Source organism: Peromyscus leucopus, chromosome 5 (genome assembly GCF_004664715.2).
Source record: "Peromyscus leucopus breed LL Stock chromosome 5, UCI_PerLeu_2.1, whole genome shotgun sequence".
Classification (NCBI taxonomy): domain Eukaryota; kingdom Metazoa; phylum Chordata; class Mammalia; order Rodentia; family Cricetidae; genus Peromyscus; species Peromyscus leucopus.
In genome coordinates, this window is record NC_051067.1 from 38,858,306 (window position 1) to 38,883,556 (window position 25,251).

Below are 25,251 nucleotides of genomic sequence, written 5' to 3' on the forward strand. Positions count from 1 at the left end.
AGCCCCAGTCCCTAGAAGTTTTGTTTTACAGTAGGAGCTCAGATTACTGACCCAAGACCTGTTACCTTAGATTTTTTAAACAAGTTTTGCAATGTTAGAGATTGAATCCAGGGCCTTGTGTATGTTATCTTTTTTCTTTTCTACTTTTCTCTTTTTTCAGTCTTACTATGTGTCTAGGCTGGCCTTGGGTTCAAGTGTTTCTCCCGCCTCAGCCTCCCTGGTAGTTAATGTGTGGGTATGTACTACTGTGTCCTGTTTATTTCCCACAAATTGGGAAGCTGCACTTTCTTCTGTTATTCACATCAAAGTGTTTACTGACTTCCTTGAGGCTTCATCCTTGGCCCATGCATGGAACATTGAGAAGCTGTTGAATTTCTAGGCATTTGGAGACAGATGATTACAGAACATGCTCAGTGTGGCTTGTATTAACCCAATTAAGGTTTGCTGTAGGACTCAGGGTATGGTCTACTTTGATGAATGTTTGACATGACTTTGAAAATCATATGCTCTGCTACCCTGACCTAAGTTCTTTATAAATGTCAATCAGACCCACAGGGTTTATGATGGTGGTGAATTTTTCTATGTCCTCCCGGATTCTTTGAATTCTTGTTCTTCCAAACACTGAAGGAAAAATTATTGAACTTCTGAGTGCAAATGTGAGTTTCAATTTCCTCCTTCGGTACTATCAGTGTGTTTAAAGATCTGATGTCTGGCACACACATCTCAGACTATTCTGTCTCCTGAGTGACTGGCCTTGGTGAACTGACATTACTATGCTCATTGTGAGCCCTCATACTTCCTGTTCAGAAACCTACATTCATCCGGCATCAGCCAGTCCAGCTTTCTTCTTCTGCACCAGCTTCTTGTAGCCTTTTATCTCATATCTGTGCTATTATGTTTAAAACAGATTGCTCTGTAGATAAACATAGATGGTCTTGTTCTTTTATCCACTGTAATCTCTGTCATCTAATAGTTCAGTTTTGTTATTTTTAAAACCATGATTTTATTCTATCTCTACTTTTGTTTGGACCATGAAATCATAAGTAGCTTGATTGGGGTGCTGACCAGGATTGCTCTGGGCAATACAATTTGTGGAAAGGCTTCTCTAGCAGATCCCAAGTTGTTTCGTTTACATATCTGTATCATTCATATTTAATATAATTATCCATATTTCTTGATTATGACTGTCATTTTATTTGTGTTCCTCTGTCTTTTCCCTCCCTTTTTGACTTCTGGTAGGTTATTTGCACATCTTTTGGTAGTCTGTTAATTTTTTTTTTAAACTACATCCCTTATAGACTTGCTGCTCTGGGAGTTACAATGTTATAATAGTCTAAACCAGCTTCTCACATCTACTTAGAATGCATCACACCTTTTGAATCACTTTGCCAGAACTGCTGCAATGAAGTACCACACTGGTGATGCTTAAAGAACAGAAGTTAAACAGGGATGTTTTTCTCTTATCACTGAACATTCAAAAGTCACAGTGCAGCAGGAGAGTTTCCTTCTGCAGGCTGGGAGCAGACTATGCTCCATGGCCTCTCCTTAGCTATCTCATGTTCATCTCGCCATATTATCTTCCTTTTATGTGTCTCTACGCTCAAGTTGTGCCTGGTTATGAGGACACCAATCAGTTGGATTAAGGTCTGCCCTCACGAACTCATTTTAACTGGATTACCTTTGTACAGACCCTATCTTCAAGCAAGTCCTATTCTGGGGTCTTTGGGGCTCAGCACTTTAACATGGGAATTTTGAAGAGATACCATTTAACCTATAACATCTCTATATATCGAAAATTACATCAGTGCTGTATTCTGGCTTTCAAATTAGAGAACCCAAATGAAAGAAAAACAGCACATTAAATATGTCAAGATATTTACATTTCCGTTCTCCCCTCAGAATGGCTTCTCTTTAATCTGAAGAAGTTCCCTTAACTTTTTCTAAAGTAGGTCTACTGGCAGTGACCTGCCCCAGCTCTCTCATCTGCCAATGTCAATTCTACTCTCTGCCCTGAGAATCTGTTTGCTAGATCTAGGTGCGAGTCTTTTGTTTGTTTTGCAAACAAAATTTTAAAATCTTACTACCTTTCTGATTAGAAGTCTAACTATTTGAATTATTTTCTATTATCAAAAAAAATCAAGGTAATTTGATATTGCTGTGTCTTTATTTTTGGCAGTTTTGTTTTGAAGTGTCCAGGCTTCTTTTGATTCAAGTTCATACTGGTTTGGGGGCTTTACTGTGCTTCTGGGATCTAAGTTTGTGCCGTTTATCAGATTTGGTTCTGGCCACCACTCACTTTGGGTCTCGTTTGTGGGCCGTGATCTTTACCTTCTTTGTGGACATTTGCCGCTGTCCCCTGGCTCTCCTGGGCTGTTCTTGTTTGTCACAATCTTTTCTTTCTGTTTCTTAGCTTCAATGGCTTCTCTTGCCCTGCATTCAAATTTGCTTCCTCTTGCCTTTCCCAGCCCCATCAGGCACTTGAAATCCTCGCATGTGTTTGCTGCTGTGGACTGTATAGTTTGCATGTACATTTTCCATTTAGTTCTTCTATCTTCTGTCTGTCTGTCTGTCTCTCTCTCTCTCTCTCTCTCTCTCTCTGTGTGTCTTTACAGTTAAGAGATTTTGCCATTAGTGTTGAAACATGGCTTATATAGATATTTGAATTGTTCTGTGTGATAATTCCAGCATCTGTGTCATTTGGGATCTGTTACCTGTTGTCTTCCCCTCATGCCCTGGTGAGATTTTCCTCTTTTTCCTCATATTAAGTAGCTGTGGATCATATCTTGCTCCTTTGAAAATTATTCTATGAAAATCTGGGGCTATTTATATCTGTGGAAGTCATGTTCACACTGTAAGTTCAAAAGCACTGTGCTTTCAATTCAGTTCCTCTTTCAAAGCTTTTGTGGACCTTTCAGCTCTCTTCAATGTGTGGGTCACCAAGTCACCAGCATGAGACCACATGTGTACCACCAAGTCACCAGTGTGGGGCCTGAGCTGTGCTCTCTCCTCTACTGGCTTGGTCTCCAGCTCGCAAAGCACAGCCAGGGGCTGAGATCCAGGGTTTACTCAATCTTCTGGCTCTTTTTCACAAGTATTTTCCCTGCAACGTCCCCAATAACTTCTGCCTCCCAAGTGTCCTGTTCTCTGCCAATGTCAAATGATACTTCTACTGAAAAGCCAGGGCTTTGTTTTCCCTGACTAGATGAGAACTTTCCAGAGAATTCCATCTACTTCCTGGAGCCAAGTGTTAGGAAAGAAAACGGCAATGGGGCAAAGTCCAGTGGCTCCTTCCTATAACGAGTCCCTGAGACGCTGAGGCAGGTGAGCATCACTGCAAGCTCAGGACCAGCCTGGGATACTGCATCAGACAGACCCTGTCTCAAACAAGCAAACAGAGAAGAGAGGTAGAGCCAGGAGAGCTGAGGAAAGAAGGGGCCACAGGATTCTCTCGCTGCTCTTGAAATGAGAAGGAGGAGGAGGAGGAGGAGGAGGAGGAGGAGGAGGAGGAGGAGGAGGAGAAGGAGAAGGAGAAGGAGAAGGAGAAGGAGAAGGAGAAGGAGAAGGAGAAGGAGAAGGAGAAGGAGAAGGAGAAGGAGAAGGAGAAGGAGAAGGAGAAGGAGAAGGAGAAGAAGAAGAAGAAGAAGAAGAAGAAGAAGAAGAAGAAGAAGAAGAAGAAGAAGAAGAAGAAGAAGAAGAAGAAGAAGAAGGCGGCTTCTTCCCCGGGGTTTCAGGCAGAGCTGTTTCCCTGCGTGAGCACTGGACTTGTGTTTCCCTTGGGAATATGATGTAATGCCTCTGCTTCTCCTTCCTGTCCCTGTACAAAGTAGCAGCGGGAATGTCTGCAGTCCACCATTGAGCTGTGGTACAGTCATTTCCCCGATCTTAGAATTTTTTTCCCAGAAAATTTGCTTTCCCTAAACTATGGTAGAGTCAAGAGAGGAAAGGAAGAGAGAAAAGAAAAACCTACTTCCTGGGAACCTTCCATATTCCTGATATTATGTGAAGACTTCGTGTCTATTAATTCCCTAGGCGTCCCAAAATAACTTTTAAAGTTGGGTATGGTAATACAAGTTTATAACCTCAATACTGGGGAGCTTGAGGCAGGGGGATAGCAAGTTTGAAGCAAGCTTAAACTACATAGGAAGTTCTTGTCTCAAGAAAATAACCGTAACAGTAACACTTGGATATTATTCCTATTGTGTCCTGTCCACAGACATTTGGGGTTCAGGGTGATGTCAGTCAGCCTTGGGTTCCCCTGTTAGTAGAGCATATTTCCAAACTGTAAGCAGTGAAAAATCCGAACTGTCAGCTCTTCCCACTATGCTACACTGCCCACCCCCACAGTGACACACTTCCTCCAACAAGGCCACACCCACTCCACCAAAGCCACACCTACTCCACCAAAGCCACACCTCCCAATAGTGCTGCTCGCTCGCTGTGGAGGCCATTTTCTTTCAAACCACACAGTCTAACCCTCTGAAACCATACGCCCAATTAAACGCTTCCCTTTACAAGTTGCCTTGGTCGTGGTGTTCCATCACAGCAACAGAAAAGTAACTAAGACAGAAGAGAATGCAATTCTGCTAAAGTCAAAATGTTCATGTTTATAGAAATTACCAAAACACCTTAACACCTATCATGGTTTCCTTATCAAGAATGACCAAGCACTTGGAAGTACTACAATAGTTAGGATTTGACTTTACCACAGTCTCTACTAAAATATTGAGTCCTTGCCACAAGATGATAAGATCATGATGTATTATATAATTACCTAGGTTTTGTTATTCCACTAGCTATGAACATCTCTAACACTGTTATATGATAAATGCATGTAATTTTCTGTCATTTTGTGTGTAATATGTATTTATATCTGTGTGCATGTGGGGGGGGGTACGAATGTGTGAGGTGTGTTGTGTAGAAGTCAATATTGGATGTCTTCCGTAACAGTTCTCCATCTTATCTTTTTTTTTTTTTTTAAAGATTTATTTATTATGTATACAATGTTCTGCCTGCCTGTGTCCCTACAAGCCGGAAGAGGGCACCAGACCTCATTATAGGTGGTTGTGAGCTACCATGTGGTTGCTGGGAATTGAACTCAGGACCTTTGGAAGAGCAGTCGGTGCTCTTAACCACTGAGTCATCTCTCCAGCCCTCCATCTTATCTTTTACGACACTGTCTTTTGATGATTCTGCTACACTGACTGACCACTGAGCCCCAGGGGTCCTTCCTGCCCCCTCCTCTCTAGCACTGGAATTACAGCCAGGCACTGCCACACCTGCTTTTTCAAATGGGTGCCAGAAAGCCACACTCAGGTTCTAAGAATTAAGAATGTATAGCAAGCGTTTGACCGACTGAGCCAGCTCCCCAGGCACTCAGTCAATTAAAAAAAAATTAGTGGATTTGTAATACCCTGTTTTGCATATTTCACATATTTTGAATATTTAGGTTACATCAATTCAGATAGCAATTTTCATCAGAAATACTTGCTCTAGCTCTAGATTTCATAAAACTTATGGTTCAAAATTAGATTTATATGCTTGTTGATCAAGCCATACTTAAAAGATTTTCTAATAATGAAATCAAGTACAAAAAAGTTATCTTTGTGTAACATTCAAATATACATTAACAAAATTGATTCTTCAGAATTCATTTGATTTTGAAACAAAAGCATATCAGTTTCTATTGCTCGAATCCTAATGGTCTTTTAATAAAACGCCAGAGCCAGATAATGGGGTAAAATGCAGAGAGATCAGAGAGACAGAGGAACAAGCCACTAGACAAACTTCTCAACTCGCCAACTCCACGCATCCTCTGACTGAAAGCCTCTGAGTCCTCAGCCGAAAGGGGTCCAGCTGAACAGCCTCTAGCTGAAAGGGGCTTAAGGTCCTGTCTCCTCACACCCTTCTCCACCCAGCCATATCACTTCCTTCCTAGCGCTGGGATTAAAGGCTTGTGCGCTTCCCAAATACCGGTAGCAAAGGCATGAGATCTCAAGTGCCGGGATTAAAGGTGTGTGCCACCTCTGCCTGGCTCTGTTTTCTCTCCTACTGAATCAATCTCATGTAGTCCAGGGTAGCTTTGAACTCAGAGAGATCGAGACGGATCTCTGCCTCCCGAGTGCTAGATTAAAGGTGTGTGCCACCGCTGCCCGGTCTCTATGTTTAATCTAGTGACTTGTTCTGTTCTCTGATATTCAGACAAATTTTATTAGGGTACACAATATATCACCACAGGTTTCTAAACTTGTCTGCCTAGAAGTAAGTTGATTCATTCTGTATCAACTCATTGACATGAACATTGATATCAAAGGAATAGCACACATATCCCTTTCAGAAAAGATGTATCAGAGTCCTAAACCCGAGTTCACAGAGTGTGACCTCTGCTTGGAGAGAATATCTTTGCAGAGGTAATCAGGCTAAAACGAGGCCATTAAAGGGAGACCTTGAATAGATCCTTCCCTCAACAACTTGCTTTAAACTCTTGGCTTCCGTACCCGGGAGACACAGATTTCTGCTGCTCTGAATGCTGGCTAGTTTGCGACCCCGTTTGTTTTATTTTGTTTTGCTTATCACCCCAGGGGAGTAAGATGTAATGCAGATTCGTTTCATCGGGGCTTTGTACTGAGCTTTTTCATGTGTGTTGTGATGCAGAGGGTGAATGTGAAGCACACTATGGCGGTTTGTCTTGGAAAACATGGACTGAGCAGTCGTCCAGTCTGGTCTGGTCCTCGGCAACCTACCCAGGGAGCACAGGCAAGAAACACTTTCTTTCACTCTTTCTTTTCTCTACACTGAGATGCAGTGGAGAAAGACAGCCAGGTAAACCAGGGTTTGCATCTCAACTTCTCCTCCCACGGAGAGGCTCCTTGTCTTTCTTCATTTCACACCCTCCCTCTCCAGCAGATGTACAAAGCCTTCCTCAGAGGGTCACTGGCAGAATTATTTCGATGAGTTAGTTAAAAGCCCCCTCCCACCCACCCCCGTTCACTTCCTGCCACATGCTTAATAACTGTTTGTCTCCTGCCTTCCCGAAGGATCTTTCAGTGTCTTTCTGCACCAACTCCGGTGGCTTTGGTTCATCTGTTGGCAACTAGTTAGAAAGCTGTAAACTATTGGGATGAAGAACTAAGTCAGTAAGGCACTTGCCTTGCAAGTGTGAGGACCTTGCAAGTACAAGTTGATCTTCAGAACTTGTGAAAAAAGCCAGACTCAGTGGCACACACTTGTAATCCCAGGGCTGGGTGGACAGAGATGGGCAGGTCCCTGGTGCTCACTGGCCAGCTAGCCTAGTCTTTTTTCAAGGTCCAGACTAGTGAAAGGTCTTGTCTCAAAAAAAGGTGGATGTTACCAGAGGAACAGACAACCAACTCACACATGCACACACCCCTACACACACACACACACACACACACACACACAAACATATGGAAATGTTTGGGAGTCTCCCAATCATTTTTTACACAATGCACTTGTAGCAAAGTCATTCTGACAGGCACTGAGTGTAAAATAGTGAAACACAGGGCCTACTTGTCCGATGGGTGAGATTCCACAAAGTACCCAGCAAAGGGACAGTAGATTCGAGGCTGTAGGTCCTTCACCAGCTGAGCTTTGTAATTCAGAAGCTTTCTTCTCTCCGCCTTAATGAACTGGGCTTTCCACTCCTCTGAAACGACATGTGTAGGGTTAGTGTTCTCTGTTCAGAAGCCTTTGAAAGTGAATGCCCTAGTTCCCAGCTTCTCAAACTAGGTTGTGACCCAACATGGGGGTGTGTTAACTAAATGCGGAGGTCACAAGAAAATCAACAGCTGTAAGTTTTCTGAGAATTCAAGAAAACTTTATTCAAAATAAAACACAAAATGGTACTGCTCACTGCGGTGCTTTGTGACCTCACCGCTCATCAAGTAATGTCACTGAAGCCCTGGTGCTGAGCACACAACAGATGGGCTTGTCGTCACACAACACAACACAATCAACTATGTGTGCCTTGGCTCACATTCAAAACCACCGTATGCTGTGAACTGTGTGTTTTTACTGCACACACCACCCTTCCTGTTCTTCTAGAAACAGAATGGGTTAAGTGTGGAAAACAAAGACTTTTCATATTTTCTTAGCATCCTCCCTAAGAATGTATCAAATTAGTGTATCTTTGGATTATACTGTGCTAGGATGCTTGATTTTTTAAAATTGCTGTTTGAGTTGTTGACTCGGGTTTCACAAAATTTAATACTTCAATGAATTTTGACTTGAGATCAGGATGGAATTTCCAAAAGCTTATGAAATAGTCCTAAACGTAATTCTGCTGTATGGTTAATACATATTTATGTGAATGGGATTCTCAGAATTGATCATAAAATCAAACTATCAATCAGCTTTGAAAACTGCTGGAGACACCTCACATCTTACTGTATCAAGTATTTAGCCAAGATTAATTCTTTATATAAATAAGTAAGTACAACCATTTTGAAGCATAAAAATTTGTTTTATCTTTAATAAATACTAAATTATATGTGTAGAAAAGAATTGTTTTAAAATAAATTTGTTTATAGCTTATTATCAGCAAATACTTGACTTATTAACTGATTTTATAGACCGATATGCTCAGGGCTGCATAAAAATTTCTCTGGTGCCAAGCGATCACAAACGGAAAATTTAATGAATCTTGCTCTCCTGGACAGGGACTTGCTCAGGAGAAAAAAATTGGAGGGACAACTAAGACAGAAGTAGACTTAACCCCTGTGACACTGGTGGAGATTATCCTCAGCTTGATTTAGCAGAGTTTGATTATTTACCAGGAGATCAGCCACGGGTCCCAAGTTTGCTTCTTCTTTGTTCTATTTTTGGAGACTCCAGTTTAATCAGGGGTGAGTGTGTACAGCCCTACTTTGTAGACAAGCCCATTCTATATACACTCTAATGGTTAACCTTTTACTAGTGTGTACGTGACTATTGCCCTGGTCCATTATAAAACTGAAATCTATTTTGTAACTGACAATTCACAGTGACTAAGATCACCAGTATGGTTGTTAGTCATACTTAGGATCCAAGCCCAGTCCCCCACTACAGAATTGAGTAAGTGGCCTAACTTCTGTCCCCTCCTCTGTCAATGGACTCGTTATAAACACCTCACAAAGTCCCCCACCCTCTTTCATTCTTTCCCTTCCTCCCAGTGTTTATGACACACCTTCTGTGCTCCGGAGGTGCTCTGGGGTACTAAGCATACAGTACTGAAGAAGATTGTAAATGTTATGAACAAGAAATGGAAAGTGCTCCCAAGGAATCTTTTTCCTAGTGAGAGAAGTCAGTTTTTAAAAGGGAAATAAAGTAATTATATAAAGTGATGATGTGAATAGTACAGCAAGGCAGTAAGGTGGGGAGTGTCTGCACTGAGGTGGGGTAGCATGGTCACCCTTGGACAGAGCAGTCAGGGAGTGTCTGCACTGAGGTGGGGTAGCATGGTCACCCTTGGACAGAGCAGTCAGGGAGTGTCTGCACTGAGGTGGGGTAGCATGGTCATCCTTAGACAAGGTAGTCAGGGAGTGTCTGCACTGAGGTGGGGTAGCATGGTCACCCTTGGACAGAGCAGTCAGGGAGTGTCTGCACTGAGGTGGGGTGGCATGGTCACCCTTGGACAGGGCAGTCAGGGGGCAGACAGTAGTTGAATTGTGACACATGGGAAATTGCTAGTCATGTGCAGTTTAGCAGCAAGAAGCCCCCAGGGAGTGAAAATAGTCAGCAGAACCAGCTAGGCCAGGGCTAGGCCAGGAGTGCTAGCCTGAGGACACTGAGCACATTGGGAGGCCACTGGTCCGAGAAGTCTAGGATTAAACAGGACCTGGAGTTGTGGCACACAGAATAAGAGAGGTGGTTCTAGAACTCTTGAAACTGAAATCTGATAGAGATAAGGACATAGAAAAAATAAACATTACACACAACTTGACATAATCACTATCAGTGTCTTTTATATACCAGACTTTTAAAAATGCGTATGCATCTGTTTGCATTACACATACATACATGGGATTATGCTACTTATATACAAGACCTTTAAAAGTGCATATGCATGTATTTGTATTACACACACACACACTTACACATGCACGCATGGGATTATGCTAGTTGATCTTCCATAATTATGTATTTGCCTTTCAGTATACTTCAACTCTTACGGACCAAATGTCCCCTCTTTCTCGGGTGGCTGCTCACCATGGGAAGTGATGGACACAGCCAAGTGCACAGAGGGAAGAATAGACTAGCTGAGAGTGCCAGCTCCCTCCTCTGGGTGGGGTGTTTGGGCTGCATTGTACCACAAGGCTCATTTACCAAACATGGTAAAGCTATTAGTACTTACAGGATATAAAACCGAATGAGCCATCTCATACATACGCTTTCCTCGTATAAAGCCCAGCACTGCCCTTGGATCCAGAGGAAGGGCTCCAGGGTGGGAATCTATACTGTAGAATCTCCTCCTTGGCTGTGCCACCCACGAGTCCTCCACAGGACCATTAGGAAGTAGCCACACCAAGCCCCATGCCCGATATTCTTGACCTCATCCTAAGATCACTGAGGGCAGAGTTATCCATTCCATCCTTCCTGGTCCCTCACTGTGCCCCACCCTGTGATACTCAGTGACTGTCTTTCTTGGCTCCTCCTAGGTTCTCCCTCCCCCAGGCGCTCCTTCATATCAGTGTTCCCTGCACACTCTACCATCCTTTCTAAACTGGCAACCTCAGTGTGTCGTGTCTGTGGTTTGTAAGTCTGGCTTTCTAATCGAGTGCATGTTCCTTTGAGCAGGAACCATACGCCAATTATCCCTGTACTTATTTTCACAGCATCCATCCAAGCAGCATGCCTGATGCTCAGTAAAACTAGGATATAAATTATTACCGGTAAATTTTCCACCACTGAAAGTCATTGGAAAGCCTGACGCGCCCCCAGCAAAATCGCTCATCATTAGAGCAACTTTCTCAGGCAGCCTTCCCCCATTGGGTCTGGTGCAGTCCACTGTGTTGAGGATTTTATGACCTGTGGGGAAACAACATGGAGCCTCAAACACTCTGGTTGGAATGACCAAGCCAACAAGGTTTTCCTGTGCAATCTGGTTCAGTTGATTATAGAAGAATTGTTATGCCCCTCCCAACCCAAACAACAGCAACAAAAACTCAAAAAACAAAGAGGAAGCTGTCAGAGTCTAAAGTTTTACAATATTCTGATTTCTAAGTAAAGTAGTTTATCCCTCTGGCTGGATGAGTTCTGGGTGCTCCATGAATCATCAGCTTAATTTTATTGTGGATCATAGAGTACTCCCCTAACTGTCTCCAGATGTTGAAGCTATGGACCCAAGTCAACACAGATACCCTTATCTCTGGCAAATTCTGTGTACAATTATGTTCCAAATGATTACGCCTCACTCGTGATGACATTTTCTAGTGATGGTGTTTTGTGTTCTTTCATTTTGTTTGTTTTGCTCTGTTCTGCTTTGCTTTGCTCTTTGAGACATGGTCTTGTAGAGCCCAGGCTGACCTGAACTGTTTCTCATAGGATGGCCCTGAATTCCTGTTCTTCCTGCTTCTGTCTACCTCCTGACTGCTGGGATCACAGGTGTGTACCACCATTCCCAGCAATACGATGAAAGGGACTCATGCCATGTATTCAACAATAGATTAACGATAGCATTGAAACAATATAAATATTGGTTCTCTTGTGCTAAAAGCTATGTATCTGTTACGACAGACTCATAAACACTGACAACTTTTCATTTGGGGGAGAGAGAGAGAGAGAGAGAGAGAGAGAGAGATCTAAAGGGTTCATTTTCCTAAGACAGGAGCATAGTCTACTGTGTTCTCCTAAATGGCAGCAGCAGATGAGCACAGGGTAAGACTTCAACAGCAGCCATCCTCTTTCCTACCTGGCACCTCTCACTTTTCAGTGCTTACGAGGATAGAAAAGTACCTTTGTACTCCACAATAATGCATGTGTCCATCTCAGGATGAACGCCATCCATCAGGATCATGAACCGGAGATTTTTATCTACCTGTAATCGACAACAAAACAATTATGTAAGTCAGTTAGACCTTAATTCAATGTTTGAGAAGGTTGTCATTTGGAAAGATTGGCAAATCAGACCAATATTTAAAGGAAAAAAAAAAAACACCTTATCTGGAGCTGGATTTACCAGCCTGTTTTATAAGGTTATATACATTTGCTAAAATGGAATGGAAATCTTTTAGCAAAGGCAGTTATGTCCAAAATTGAAGCTTAAGGCCGGGCGGTGGTGGCGCACGCCTTTAATCCCAGCACTCGGGAGGCAGAGCCAGGCGGATCTCTATGAGTTCGAGGCCAGCCTGGGCTACCAAGTGAGTCCCAGGAAAGGCGCAAAGCTACACAGAGAAACCCTGTCTCGAAAAAAAAACGAAAAAAAAAAACCAAAAACAAAATTGAAGCTTAAATACAGGTTTTGTTTACTATGTGCCCATGTACAGATAATATAGGCCACTTTCTATACATTTAAATATCACCTCAGAAAGCATAATAAAACAGATCGCTAACCTGTTGCCACAGTCCAAATGGTACCACATTGATGTTAGTTAACCGGACACCGCTCTGGTCCAGATTCCAAAACACGGGCCTTTCTGTGTCACCAACATAAATGGGAATGTCTGGTCGTTTCTGGGAAAGTTGCTTCAGAGTGGGGTAACTAGATCAGAGGGGTGGAAACAGTGAAATGTTTAAAAAAAATGGGACTCACTGGGAAGAGAACAAACAGCGTGTTGACTGAAAAGGACGGAGTTGGAAATTAGCCTTTCATGAGAGCTGGGAGACGGGTTCCTGCTCACAGTCACGGTAACATCTCACGAGACATCACTTCATGGCTAGAACATAGCACAAACCATGGATGGAATGGACATCGGTCAAGTGTGTGAGTCCAGTGTTTCACAGCAGCGTTGCTTTGAGCAGTGAGGCTGCATGGAGTGGGGAACAGTGGGAGTCACAGAGAGAGGGAGTCATGCAGAAGCTGCTGCAAGATGAACATCTTCATGATTTTCCTAAGTAGCAACTCTCAGTAAAATAGAGGTCCCGGCACAGGACAGGAGGAGCCTGTGGGTCACCACCATGTTTTCTAAAGGCAGAAGCTACACTGACATTGCTTATCTTTTGGAGGACTCAAGTTACCAGGGTGGCCATACAGTAAAATTTAATGGAGATGATAAACATTCAACGTTCTAGTAATCTCAACTCTGTGTAACCAGTCGTCTAGGTCTTCTGAACTGCTTATAGACATGAGGGTCATTTTCATTTCTGTTGAGCATTCCTGACATAAGAAGATCTTTATGTAGCACTGTAGGGTAGGGTAGATGAAGAAATGGCTCCATACCCATTCTATCACAGGCGTTTCCACATATTTTGATTATTATTATTTTTTTTTTTTTTGGTTTTTCGAGACAGGGTTTCTCTGTGTAGCTTTGCGCCTTTCCTGGAGCTCACTTGGTAGCCCAGGCTGGCCTCGAACTCACAGAGATCCGCCTGCCTCTGCCTCCCGAGTGCTGGGATTAAAGGCGTGCGCCACCAACGCCTGGCTCTATTTTGATTATTTTTATGTTGTGGTTTGTTGTTATGTTGTTTGTTTTTTGGGGAGTGTTTTATTTTGTTTTGGTTGAGATAAGATCTCATTGTGTAGCCAAAGCTGACCTAGAGTTCCTAAAATTCTTCCTGACTCAACCTCTTAAAGTGCTAGGACCATGGGCATTTGAGTCTTACTATATGCCCTGAGAATTTTGACTTTTTTTTTTGGGGGGGGGGTTCGAGACAGGGTTTCTCTGTGTAGTTTTGGTGCCTGTCCTGGATCTTTCTCTACAGACCAGGCTGGCCTTGAACTCACAGAGATCCGCCTGGCTCTGCCTCCCGAATACTGGGATCAAAGGTATGCGCCACCGCCACCACCGCCTGGCTGAGAATTTTGATTTTATAAATGAGAAAACATGGTCATAAATATATAAGTAATACAAACAATAAACTGGTGCTGAAACTTTGTTTTTTTCTGACCAAACCTAGCACTGCTTCCTTCCATTAGAAGATAGTTTTTAACTAGCATCTGGACATGGTCCCACAAGCCTGTAATCTCCTACAGACAAATACATAAAAGAATCAGACAACATATGAAATGAAATATGTTACCATAAGCACCAACAAAATACATATATCAGTATGCACCACCTGTACCAATATAATACTCCCACACCATAAAGAACTATCCAAATAAGTAGGACCTATGAGTCGGGGAGGAGAAATGGGGGAGGAAGTGGGTTTTCTTCTCTAAGCAAAAGATCTAAAAATTCCAGGATCATTTTGACCTGCCTTTAATCTCAGAGTTCAGAAAACAAATCTTGCACCATCAAGAACATTAGGGAAAAAATGACCCCCAAAGGGTTATCTGCTGCTTTATAGCTGGGGTGTGTGAGAGAGCATGCCCCCACAGTCTTGACCATTTGAATGCTTGGTCCCTCGTTGGCAGCAGTTTGGATGGGCTTAGGAGGTGTGGCCACAGAGGAAGTATGTCTCCAGGGCGTTCTCCCGCTTCATGCTCCCGGTTTAGCATGTTGCTGCACTAGTCACCAAACAATCATCCCCTCATCCCTCCCACGATGAGCTCTCATCCTCTGGAAATGAAAGCTCAAATCAACTGTTTCTTCTGTAAGTTTTCTTGATCACGGTGTTTTACCAAAACAACAGAAACTGCTGGCTGTTAGAGGGTTAGGGTTAGGGTTAGAGGGTTAGGGTTGGGGTTAGAGGGTTAGGGTTGGGGTTAGAGGGCTAGGGTTAGGGTTAGAGGGTTAGGGTTGGGGTTAGAGGGTTAGGGTTAGGGTTAGAGGACTAGGGTTAGGGTTAGAGGGTTAGGGTTGGGGTTAGAGGGCTAGGGTTAGGGTTAGAGGGTTAGGGTTGGGGTTAGAGGGTTATGGTTATTGTTATTGTTAGGGTTAGGGTTAGAGGGTTAGGGTTAGGGTTAGAGGGTTAGGGTTGGGGTTAGTTATAGGGTTAGGTTAATAATACAGTGGTTTTCTTTTCCTTTTTTTTTTTTTTTTTTTTTTTTTTTTTTGGTTTTTCGAGACAGGGTTTCTCTGTGTAGCTTTGCGCCTTTCCTGGAACTCACTTGGTAGCCCAGGCTGGCCTCGAACTCACAAAGATCCGCCTGCTTCTGCCTCCTGAGTGCTGGGATTAAAGGCGTGCGCCACCACTGCCCGGCAATACAGTGGTTTTCTAACTGATGATAATTCTTACCCTTATCTACTAATATCATGTAACAGTACTCTACTGACGCTATGAAAATACATTTCTTTTAACACTATCTGCTACACCACACTGTTTTCTCCCTCATTTTTCTAATCCAGGAAAATTTTATTGAAAAAGTAAAGGTCAGAGAGTAGGATTGGGGTAAACGACCTCAGTGGTTATTAATTGACCAGGAAAGAATCCAAACAAGAAGCGTTTGCCAAGGAGATGGACTGAAAGAGGAAAACTCATCAGTCTCAGTAGTTTTCCAGTGGCAAACACTCAACTGATCGTTACACAGTGGGTGGTTAGGACCCTGTCCTTAGCGTGTAACAACTTTGCCTCAGGAGGCCCTGACACTGGCCCTCAGTTGGCCCTTCAGGCCAAAGGCTAGAGAGTTATTTGACCAAATGACATTTAAAGTTCTTATTCCTACCCTACCCCTAATCCACTGTTGTCTGATAGAATGCCTGTGGGAGCCCACAGAGGTTTCCTAGTGAGATCTGAGCTTGCTTTACCCAGCAGGACTGCATAAGAGGATGCACTGACTGGACCACCGGCCTGGGTACCAGGGGTTTGGAAGGGTTGCACTTGGCTGCATCTAGCAAGGGGGAGGTCTTTTGCCTTGCCCATTGGTATTGTTATAAAAACCCCTTTTGAATAAAGTGTTGGGCCAGTGGATAAGGATCCAGGCCCTCCCGAGGCTATCCTGTGTTTCTGTCTTTCTCTCTCCCCTCTGTATTTCTATCTAAATCTCTTATCCCTCACTCCTCAATAGTACCTAGGTAAAAGTAGGGGCTGGTCCCCCACAAATGCCTCTCTTTAAGATCTGGGCAATTGTAAATGATGTATAATGCAATCACATCATTTACATGCCACTGTCATTCTTATTTAATATAACAAGCTATACAAAATTATCAGCATACACGGTGGTTATTACAAAAATATGTACCCAGGGCTTCCACAAGCCTCTAATTAGACAAGTTTAGTTCCAGAAACTGGTTAAGGACAAAAGTATTGCAATGAAAGAGCAAAGCTTTTTTTGTAGTACTGTGGTCTCTCAAGGAGTTAGACGGTTAAGAAGTGAGGTATAAGCAGTTTGTTAATTACTAATTCAGTTCATTCAAAATTTAAACCATTTCCTTTTATACAATATATGTAAGTACAGTAATTTCCAGTTCCACATCCTTTAGGGGTCAGCCAACGAACAACCAACGTTTTATCGTTATCAGGGACATTCTAGCAAAGTACATCGGACATACAGTTTATCATACAGGGTCACAGAAGACGAAAAAGTGAAAGTGCTTGAGAACATTGCGGTCATTACTATGTTTAATATTAGTGACTAAGAAAAAGGGGTCAGAAGCTTCCCAACAGCTTAAAAACTGACACAGTTCATAAGTAAACACAGTGAAGATATGACCTGCCTTCTTCTGATAATTCGTTCATTAAAAAAGAAGAGTTGTTTTTGCTGTTTTTTTTTTTAAAGTGTGACTCCTGAAATGAAAGTTCTGCTTTCATCATCCTTTCTGGTTGTCCGGATTCAGGACCTGTCCTATGGATCATTAGCACCATACCAGATTCACAGGAGTGCTGGCTAGGGCTAACTTGGGATTAGGCATTTGAGAACACTGTGGCAATGGTACAAAGCAGGTCACAACAGTGTGAAGCATGGCGACTCTGGCACATGGAGGCTAAGACAGAAGGATCCAGACCAGCCTGAGTACATACAAGGCGCTGCCCCAACCAACAACAAGGGCTTGGCAAACCAGCGCAAGAGCTGGACTTCTCCCTGCTTCTTATACAGCCTTACGAGATAATGTAAGATAAAAGCAATAATATTTTATGACACATGGAAATTATATCCATCAGTAAAGTTTTATTGGGATATTAGTTCCTACTCTCATTTGTGACTTCCTGTGGCTCTCCTGGTTCAATATGTGTTCTATGGCTTACAAAACCCAAAGTATTCAGTTGGTCGTTCATAAAAAAGAGAACCTGTTTGTCATTTTTGAGGCAGTATTGCTATGTAGCCCACACTGGCATTGAGTTCCTGATCCTCCTGACTCAGCTATTCAAACGCTGAGAACACTGGCCCTTTACAAAAAAATATATATGTTGGTTTGTGCTATAAAGTTTGAACTAAAAGAAGGTCACTCTGATGGACTTTATGCCTGTTCATGTTCCAACTAGGACAAAGTAGACGTCTGTAAGGGGTTATCAACCACCCAGCTTTCCATAATGACAGCATAATTGCTGTCTGTATAAACTGTGGAGCACTTTTAAAATTAGAATGGTGGTACATGTATAAAAATGTACTTTATTTCTCCTATTTTTCATAGTCCTAATGGGGCAAGCCAGAGTGGGCAGTGATTGCAGAAGAATCTAAAAACCTTTTGTAAGCAGGGTACAGTGGAACATGTCTATAATCCTAGCATTTGGAAGTCTAAGTACGAGGATCAGGAGTTCAAGGGCACCCTCAGCTACATAGTGAGTTCAAGGCCAGCCTGAACTTCAGAAGAGCCTGTCTGAGAAACAAAGCAACAACCCAAAAGATCTCACTGATGCCTGTAGTTCAGCCATTGTGTTATCTCAGGAGTTGGGTACTTGGTTCCATTACCTCAGGTGGTCTGAGTGCATGTGGCTGATGTAAATGAGATCTGCTTTGCACAGCCTCTCCAGCCAATCAGACGGGGGCTCGTGGAGTAACCACCATCCTCGGGCAAAAGCAGGGCCGATTAACCAAGGGTCAAACACCATCCGCTTGTCTCCCAACTTGAGGTCCATGCAGGCGTGAGTGAGATATGTTATCTGTTAGAAGAGAGTGAGATTCCTGTTATGGTCTGGTCAGTGGCAAGCGAGTGCAAGGCTGGGGATGTTTCTCTGACAAGGTCAGGCCACCTCTGGCTCAGCTACAGCTGCAGCCGTGCACTGGCAAACTACAACCCCCTCCACAGACCGGCAGAACAGAGCCTCAAGTGCCTGGTGTCCAATCGATGGATGCACCTGATTTTATGCTCCTGAAACCAGATCCTATGTGTTTAGCTATTGTCTGACCAATCCAAGCGCTGTTTCCAAGGTGAGCTGTTAAGAGATGTTAGGACAAGCACTGAGGGACTTAACATGCTAGTGTGGCTTCAAGGAGTGTTGATGACGTGATTCCTGATTGGTTTGGTGAGTTGGCACAGCTGGACAGACTGGCCTGACATCAGGCTAAGTGGGCTGGGTGGTTTTCTGCTCTACATTACCTTCTTCCCTCTCCTGCAGGGTGCCAAGGGCCTCTGAGAATGGGTATCAACAATGGCTTCCAGACAGGCACAGGTTGTGGAATTCTGAACTCATCCCTCACCCTCTTGCTTCCCCCTGCCTGGCACACCCACTGATAAGAACACATAGAGGAACAGAGATAAGGAAACAGGAACTCGAGTGTGGAGAGTCAGCTATGAGACAAGGAACAGCCAGGAATCAAATTCCTTTTGATTACTCCTGAGGGAAGTCTCATTCATTCCAAACAAAGCAAAACCAAACCAAACCAACCAAACAAAAGACAAAAAGCTGCCCAAATGCACACAGCTTCCTAAACATACAGGAAATTATATATATAAATTTTGCTTGTTTGTCTACCCCAAACTTCTGAAGTATTTCTTTTAAAGGAACATGTTCTGAGGATAGAAAATGCATAAAAAAAACTTGCAAAGATCTCAGGGTGAGGTGCAAAAATATACAACTTGTTATCTGCCGCAGTGGGAATGCAGTTTATTCCCCCAAGGTTTATGTACTTGGTGCCAAGGGTGGGGATGTTGAGCATGCATGGGATCTTTAAGAGGTGGAGCCTGCTGTAAGATTATTAATTCAATGGGGGCAGAGATTTCAGAAGAGCTCAATGTAGTTCTTGCAGGACCACAGGATCTCAGGGTTGGCCAGTCTCCCAAGAATAAGTTTCCATGAGGGGACTGGCCCCTCCCTCCAGTCCTTGTGTGACATGCCACTGTCATGGGCACTTCTGCCATTGTGAGTCCATTCATCACCAGAGCTGGGCACATGCAAACACCATGCTTTTGAAGCTCTCAAACTATGGGTTAAATTAACCTCTTTTCTTCATAAAGTTCTTAGTTCCAAGCATTTTATCATCAAAGCACTGACTAGTATTCCATCTTGTCCAAAAATGTTCAGATACTAAGCGTAGTGCCTGAACTTCTTCCAACAGTTTGACATGGCTCTTCATTGAAACCTCCTCTAAAACACCATTTTTGTAGGTCTGTGTATGTATGTGTGTGTATATACATATACAATTTCTCTCTCTACATATATGAATATAGTTGTGAAGATATGCAAATAAATGTATGAATGAGATCTTAGTTTTATTTTGTTGTGAGGAATATTATAATTTTAATATTTCCTTACCTGTACTTCCCCAAAAGCCAACTCTTCAGGAGACCTGGGATCAGAGTCCCAAGGGTTAGGAGGGTTCAGTTCTATAAGCAAAAGCCCATTGTTTTCATCCATTTCGACAACTAGAAACAAAGGGAAATAAGTCTGAGCAAGTGATAAAATGACATTTTTGAAAGTATCACTGAAATAGAAACATATAGTCCAAGTACAGAGGGTCAAAAATCACACTCACAACAGAGGAGAACACTCACTGTTCGCATAACACCTACCAAGACAACAGCTTCGGATGATGTCCACTTCCTTATTCACGCTATACTTAAGCCACTCAAGAGATCTCAGGCATGCTTTACACATCCACACAACTGCAGCGTGATGGAACCAGTGAAAGAGAGGGTCAAGGTGCTGAGAGAGGGCACAGAAAGGAACTCCTAACCTGATGACAAAAGCCAAAAGAAGTGGAACTAGGAAGTAGCTTCAAGTCACTCAAGTTAGACTTGAGAGATGACTGACAGACACGAGAAATACACCACAGGCAGGCAACATGATGAGTGACGTCATGCAGAAGGATGGCAGCGTAGGAAAGCTCAGAATTCACGAAGATCTGTTACATGTCCACTCCAACTATGAGCCAAAAGAAACCTCTCCTCTCTTAAACTGCTCCTTGTCAGGAATTCGGTCACAACAGTAAGAAAAGTAATTAAATAATTCCCAAGGACAAGCCCTAGTTTTCTTTTCTTGCAGTATGCTTGTCTGGTTTTGGTATCAAGGTATTACTACTGACCTAGGCGGTCTGAAACAGAATCACACATAACTGAGTGAGCTCTATGCTAGACTGGTTCAATATTTGAAAAATACAATAATGATTCAATATTCAAAAATCAGTGGGCTACATCACATTGGCGGAAGGAGAGGGGGAACCATATGAGCATCTCAATGAATACAGAAGAGATATTTGACAAACTACAACATCCTTTCATGAGTGAGAAGATACTGTTAGGAGACAAAGAATAGCCAAGCGGGTCCTCAACCTGAAAAAGGACCACTGAGAAACACACAGCTGCTGCTGTCCCTGTGAGAGCAGAAGCAGAGCCGGGAAGCTTTTCTCTTGCCATTTCTGCCTGGAGGCTTTCGATAAAGCAACTACACAAGAAAATAAAATAAAAGACACACAAATTAGAAAGAAGTCAAGCTATCTGTATCCATAGAGGACATGATCCTAAATACAAAACGTCTAATATATCTAACAAGGAATTATGGGATTAATAAGTGAGTTCAGGAAGCTTGTAGTACATGATTAATATGAAAGTCACTATTTCTATACATAGCAATAAGCAATCTTAAAATTATGTTTATAGGATGATCAAAAAGAATAAAATACTTATGAATGAATTTAATAAAAGTAGTACAAAGTTTCCACAGAGCCATGGTAAAAAAAGCAGGATGGTACAAAAACAAACACATAAATCAATGATTGGTCAGAAGGAAGAACTCATATAAATCCACTTAGCTAGAGGCATTTCATTTTTTGACAAAGATGCCAAAAATATACATTAGAGAAAAGAAAATCTCTTTAATAAATCGTGCAGGTAAAACTGGATACCTACATATGCAAGGAAGAAACCTGTTGCCATCTCTTACCCTAGTGAAAATGAGCCCAAAAGGATCAAATGCCTTACTACAGGATCCGAACCAGTGACTCTGCTGGGGGAAAGAGTAGGAGAAAGAGTTCAAAACATAGATGGGCAGGGTGTGAAGTTTCTGAACAGGACTCCAGTCTCTCAGGAACTAGCACCAACAATGGACAAGTAGGACTTCATGACATTAACAAGCTTCTGCCCAGCAAATGGAGCAATTCGGTGAAGAAAGCCCACAGACTAGAAGACTACATTCGTTCACTAGACATCTGGCAGAGGGGTCATACCTAGAATATACAAAGAACCAAAAAAGCTAAGCAGTGAGAAACCAAGGACCCACTCAACAAATGAGCTAGCGAAAGGAGGAGGCAATTCTCCAAAGAAGAAATGTAAACGGTCAATACATGAGAAAACAAGGCCTTGTCTCAAACAAACTATCAATCAGTCATGTAGGTCTAACAGTTTCAAAGCAGAACAGATCCAGAATTTGGAGATTGGAAGCCATCAGGACAAAGCCGCCAAAGTCTCCCCTCCCCCACCCCCCTGTGGCAGCAAGTATGGGTGAGGGATTACCCAGCTCGTCCTGACAGAAGCTCCCTGGAGGGTTGATGTACTTCATGGTGCTCACATCTAACTTCCAGTTGTGCTTTGTGCATTTAACGGACCTGGGAGGGGGGGCGGGGGGGATGATAGTCAGCTGTATGGCACAGTGAGAAGAGAGTTAGTTCATGACGGGGAAGTCAAAGCAATTGATGGAACACAAAGTACTACAAATGGATGACACCGGGAAGCCGAGGAGATGCTGGCTAATCGCCAAGCAAGAGCTTTAAACGTGAAGATCAAGTCTGTGTCAGATAATGGTGAGTGTTAGTGGCAACAGGATAGTCTTCAGGGTAAGTAACTCCTCCTGGCCTGGGCGCAGACGATGATCATACGCAGGCTGTAGGGGAAGAAGGGAAGGCTGGCCAGCGATAAAGCAGTGGCTGTACCCAGATAAGCAATGTGATGAAGGGAGCCCATGCTCCTGTCCACAAACTGCTCAAGAGTCTGTTCTCATAACAGCAAAGCAAGGTTCAGCGAGAACGTGGTCATACCTATGTGTGACTTATCCTCTGCAACCCTTCACCTCTAGTGTTCAACTAGTTCCAGATCCCAAAAAGACTTCCCTAGAGTTTAAAGTCTGACAGTATGGTTACAGGATCAGATACAATATACTCAGATAAATATGAATTTCAGACCAAGTGAGTATATTTTCTTTTCTCTTTTTCTTTCTTTGACTTTTCAAGACAGGGTTTCTCTGTGTAGCTCTGGCTGTCCTGGAACTCTCTTTGTGGACCAGGCTGGCCTTGAACTCACAGAGATCCACCTGCCTCTGCCTCCCAAGTGCTGGGATTAAAGGCGTGTGCCACCACATCTGGCTAAAGGTGAGTATATTTTCAAATGCATGTCTTCCATGATATCTATAACATATACTAAAATTCATTTTCAATCAGTAGTTATTTAAGTAAATGTTCTACATTTCTATTTACTAATTTAATTCCATTTCAGAATAAGAGGCAGGCTATAGTCAACAGGAGACTTTTTAGAGGCCGTGCTGTGCAATTTTTACTATTTGCTTGAACTAACTTCCTTCCTTCTTCCTTCCTTCCTTCCTTCCTTCCTTCCTTCCTTCCTTCCTTCCTTCCTTCCTTCCTTCCTTCCTTCTTTCCCTCCTTCCTTCCTTTCTCTTTTCTTTCTTTTTTCTTCATTTCTTTCTTTCTCTCTCTCCTTTCTCTCTCTCTCTCTCTCTCTCTCTCTCTCTCTCTCTCTCTCTCTCTCTCTCTTTCTCCCTTTAAATTTTTTGAGACAGGATCTCATGTAGACCAGGCTAGCCTTGACCTTACTATGTAGCTGAGGATGACCATGAACTCCTAATCTCTCTGCCTCCTCTGAAGTGCTTTGGTTACAGATGTGGTCCACCATGCATAGCTCACTATGCCTGGCTCAGTTTTATTTTGGTTTTTAATTTTTCAGGCAGAATTATATTCTGTAGCCCAAACTGGCACTAAACAAACAGAAATCCCCCTGTCTCAGTCTCCCAAGTACTGTGATCATAAGCATGAGCTACTATATTCAGTTCCCTTTCATCTCCCCAGAAAATCAAGCTTGTCAGACCTGGGGGTGCTCAATCAGAAGTAGGGAACAAACCGTTTCTCTCCTTATCTTCACAAATTCCTGCTGACATTCAAGAAGCAAAGAATTTTTTAACCGAGAAATGTCTCCTGCCTGAAACATTATTTTTTGAAGAAACTTAAGCCATCTATTTTAACTTGTAAGCACATCAACCTGACATTTCCAAGCTCCATTTTATCCAGGATTTTTAAATGTCCATTATTGGTCAGTCAGAAGACACACTCCATGGTTTGATTTAGGAAGGACTGCTTTGTGGCCCTTCCTTTCTCAGGAATGAGTGGACAACAACCTCTAAAAATTAGGAGGAGACATTCCAAATGGGACTGTCGGGCACACTAGAACCCAAGAGGGAAAGCTGACAGAACCAAATGGAGCTGGGTGGCAGCTCGGTGGAGGGGGGGCAGGAGACAGGAGGGGGTGGGGAAGGGATAGGAGGGGACAAGAGAGAGGGGGGGTGGAGGTGGGCACGAGGAGGACTCCCTCCACCACCACCCACAGAAGCTGTGAGAGCATGTCAGACTTAAGGACATGAGAGGGACAGCTTCTAAGATCTGTAGATCTTGGTTGGTTATGTGTCAGGAGGAAAACTGACTGAACAGCAGAGAGGGATGACTGTGCTTGACTGTACCCTGGAAAAGATGCTTCTCTAGGATTGCTAACTGCACAGAGGCCTGGAGCGGAAGGATGGAAGGCAGAGGCAAATGGGAGACACCACAAGCACGTAGTTTAACTACTGAGCCATGAGTACCACAAAGAATCAAGTGAGGAGTGCCCAGCCTCCCCATGAGGCAGCAAAGAGAACAGCTCTGTGGGCTAAGGAACGACTCAGTGTGGGAAGGGCTTGCCACACAAGCAGGGGAACTTGAGTCTAACCCCTTGCATTCCTGAAAAAGCTGGGAATGACAGCATGTACCTAACCAGCACCAGGAAAGTGGAGACAGGAAGATCCCCTAGGGCTTCCTAGCTTGATATACTCTAACTGGTGAGGTCCAGGTTCAGTGAGAGACCCTCAAAAAATCACATGTAGTGTGACTAAGGAAGAAAGCTCCTGTCTATATCTGCTCCCCTACACACATACACACATGCACACACATACATGCGCATACATATTCACACAAAACGGGGCTAAGCTGCTGGCAAAGTGAAACTAAGATCAACCACTGTAAGGCTTTGCATAAGGCAAGCATGGTTAGTCTGTGGTGAGGGACTCACCATATTTAGGTGCGCAGACAACGTAGAACAATCAGTTCTTCCCAATAATCTGTGTGTAGAGACCACACAGGAAGTTCATGGCCCCACAGATTAGTAACAATGGCGAACATTCATTGGCTGTTCATCTTAGTCTCCAGGTGATTTTCTTTTAAACACTTTTTGTAGGGTTAGAGTGAGTGGGTGGTTCTTTCTACGTGTGTGAACGTGTATATGCAGGTGTGCAAGCCAAAAGTCACTATCAGAAGTCTTACTCAATTTCTTTTCCATTTATACTTTTCTCCTTTTGAAGTTTATTTTTAATAAGCCTTACTATTTAAAAAACATCTTGCAAATAAAAAAAGGCATCACCCACCAAATTATCCAGGCCCAACGTCTGCACAACTTAATGAACTTCTACATAGTTAGAACTGACGCTCAGAGGAGAACGTGAAGCTTCAGTTGTACACTGTCCGTATGGACTGTATCGTATGCATTTATCCACTACCCGACGCAAAACATCCACGGCAGCATTAGAACGAGAGTAACCATTAGCTTCATACCCTCCGATTCCATAGCACGTGTCCATCTCGTGCAGTCA

The 25,251-nt window shown here is 43.1% G+C and overlaps 1 protein-coding gene across 9 annotated transcripts in view; it reads right to left on the minus strand.

Annotated features, from left to right (window-relative positions):
* LOC114700822 (cytidine monophosphate-N-acetylneuraminic acid hydroxylase) overlaps window positions 1–25,251 on the minus strand; it is a 141,819-nt gene that overhangs the window by 25,028 nt on the left and 91,540 nt on the right. For 8 of the 9 annotated variants that reach the window (XM_028880621.2, XM_037205875.1, XM_037205871.1 and 5 more), the window contains 7 exons: window positions 21,864–21,955; window positions 19,669–19,778; window positions 17,885–18,075; window positions 12,547–12,694; window positions 11,950–12,031; window positions 10,885–11,022; window positions 7,528–7,663 (listed from right to left, as the gene is read on the minus strand). In XM_028880621.2, coding sequence (XP_028736454.1) covers window positions 7,528–7,663; window positions 10,885–11,022; window positions 11,950–12,031; window positions 12,547–12,694; window positions 17,885–18,075; window positions 19,669–19,778; window positions 21,864–21,955 — 897 coding nt within the window. The remainder of the gene's footprint in view (window positions 1–7,527; window positions 7,664–10,884; window positions 11,023–11,949; window positions 12,032–12,546; window positions 12,695–17,884; window positions 18,076–19,668; window positions 19,779–21,863; window positions 21,956–25,251) is intronic. The other variant, XM_037205877.1, reaches the window with a different exon arrangement.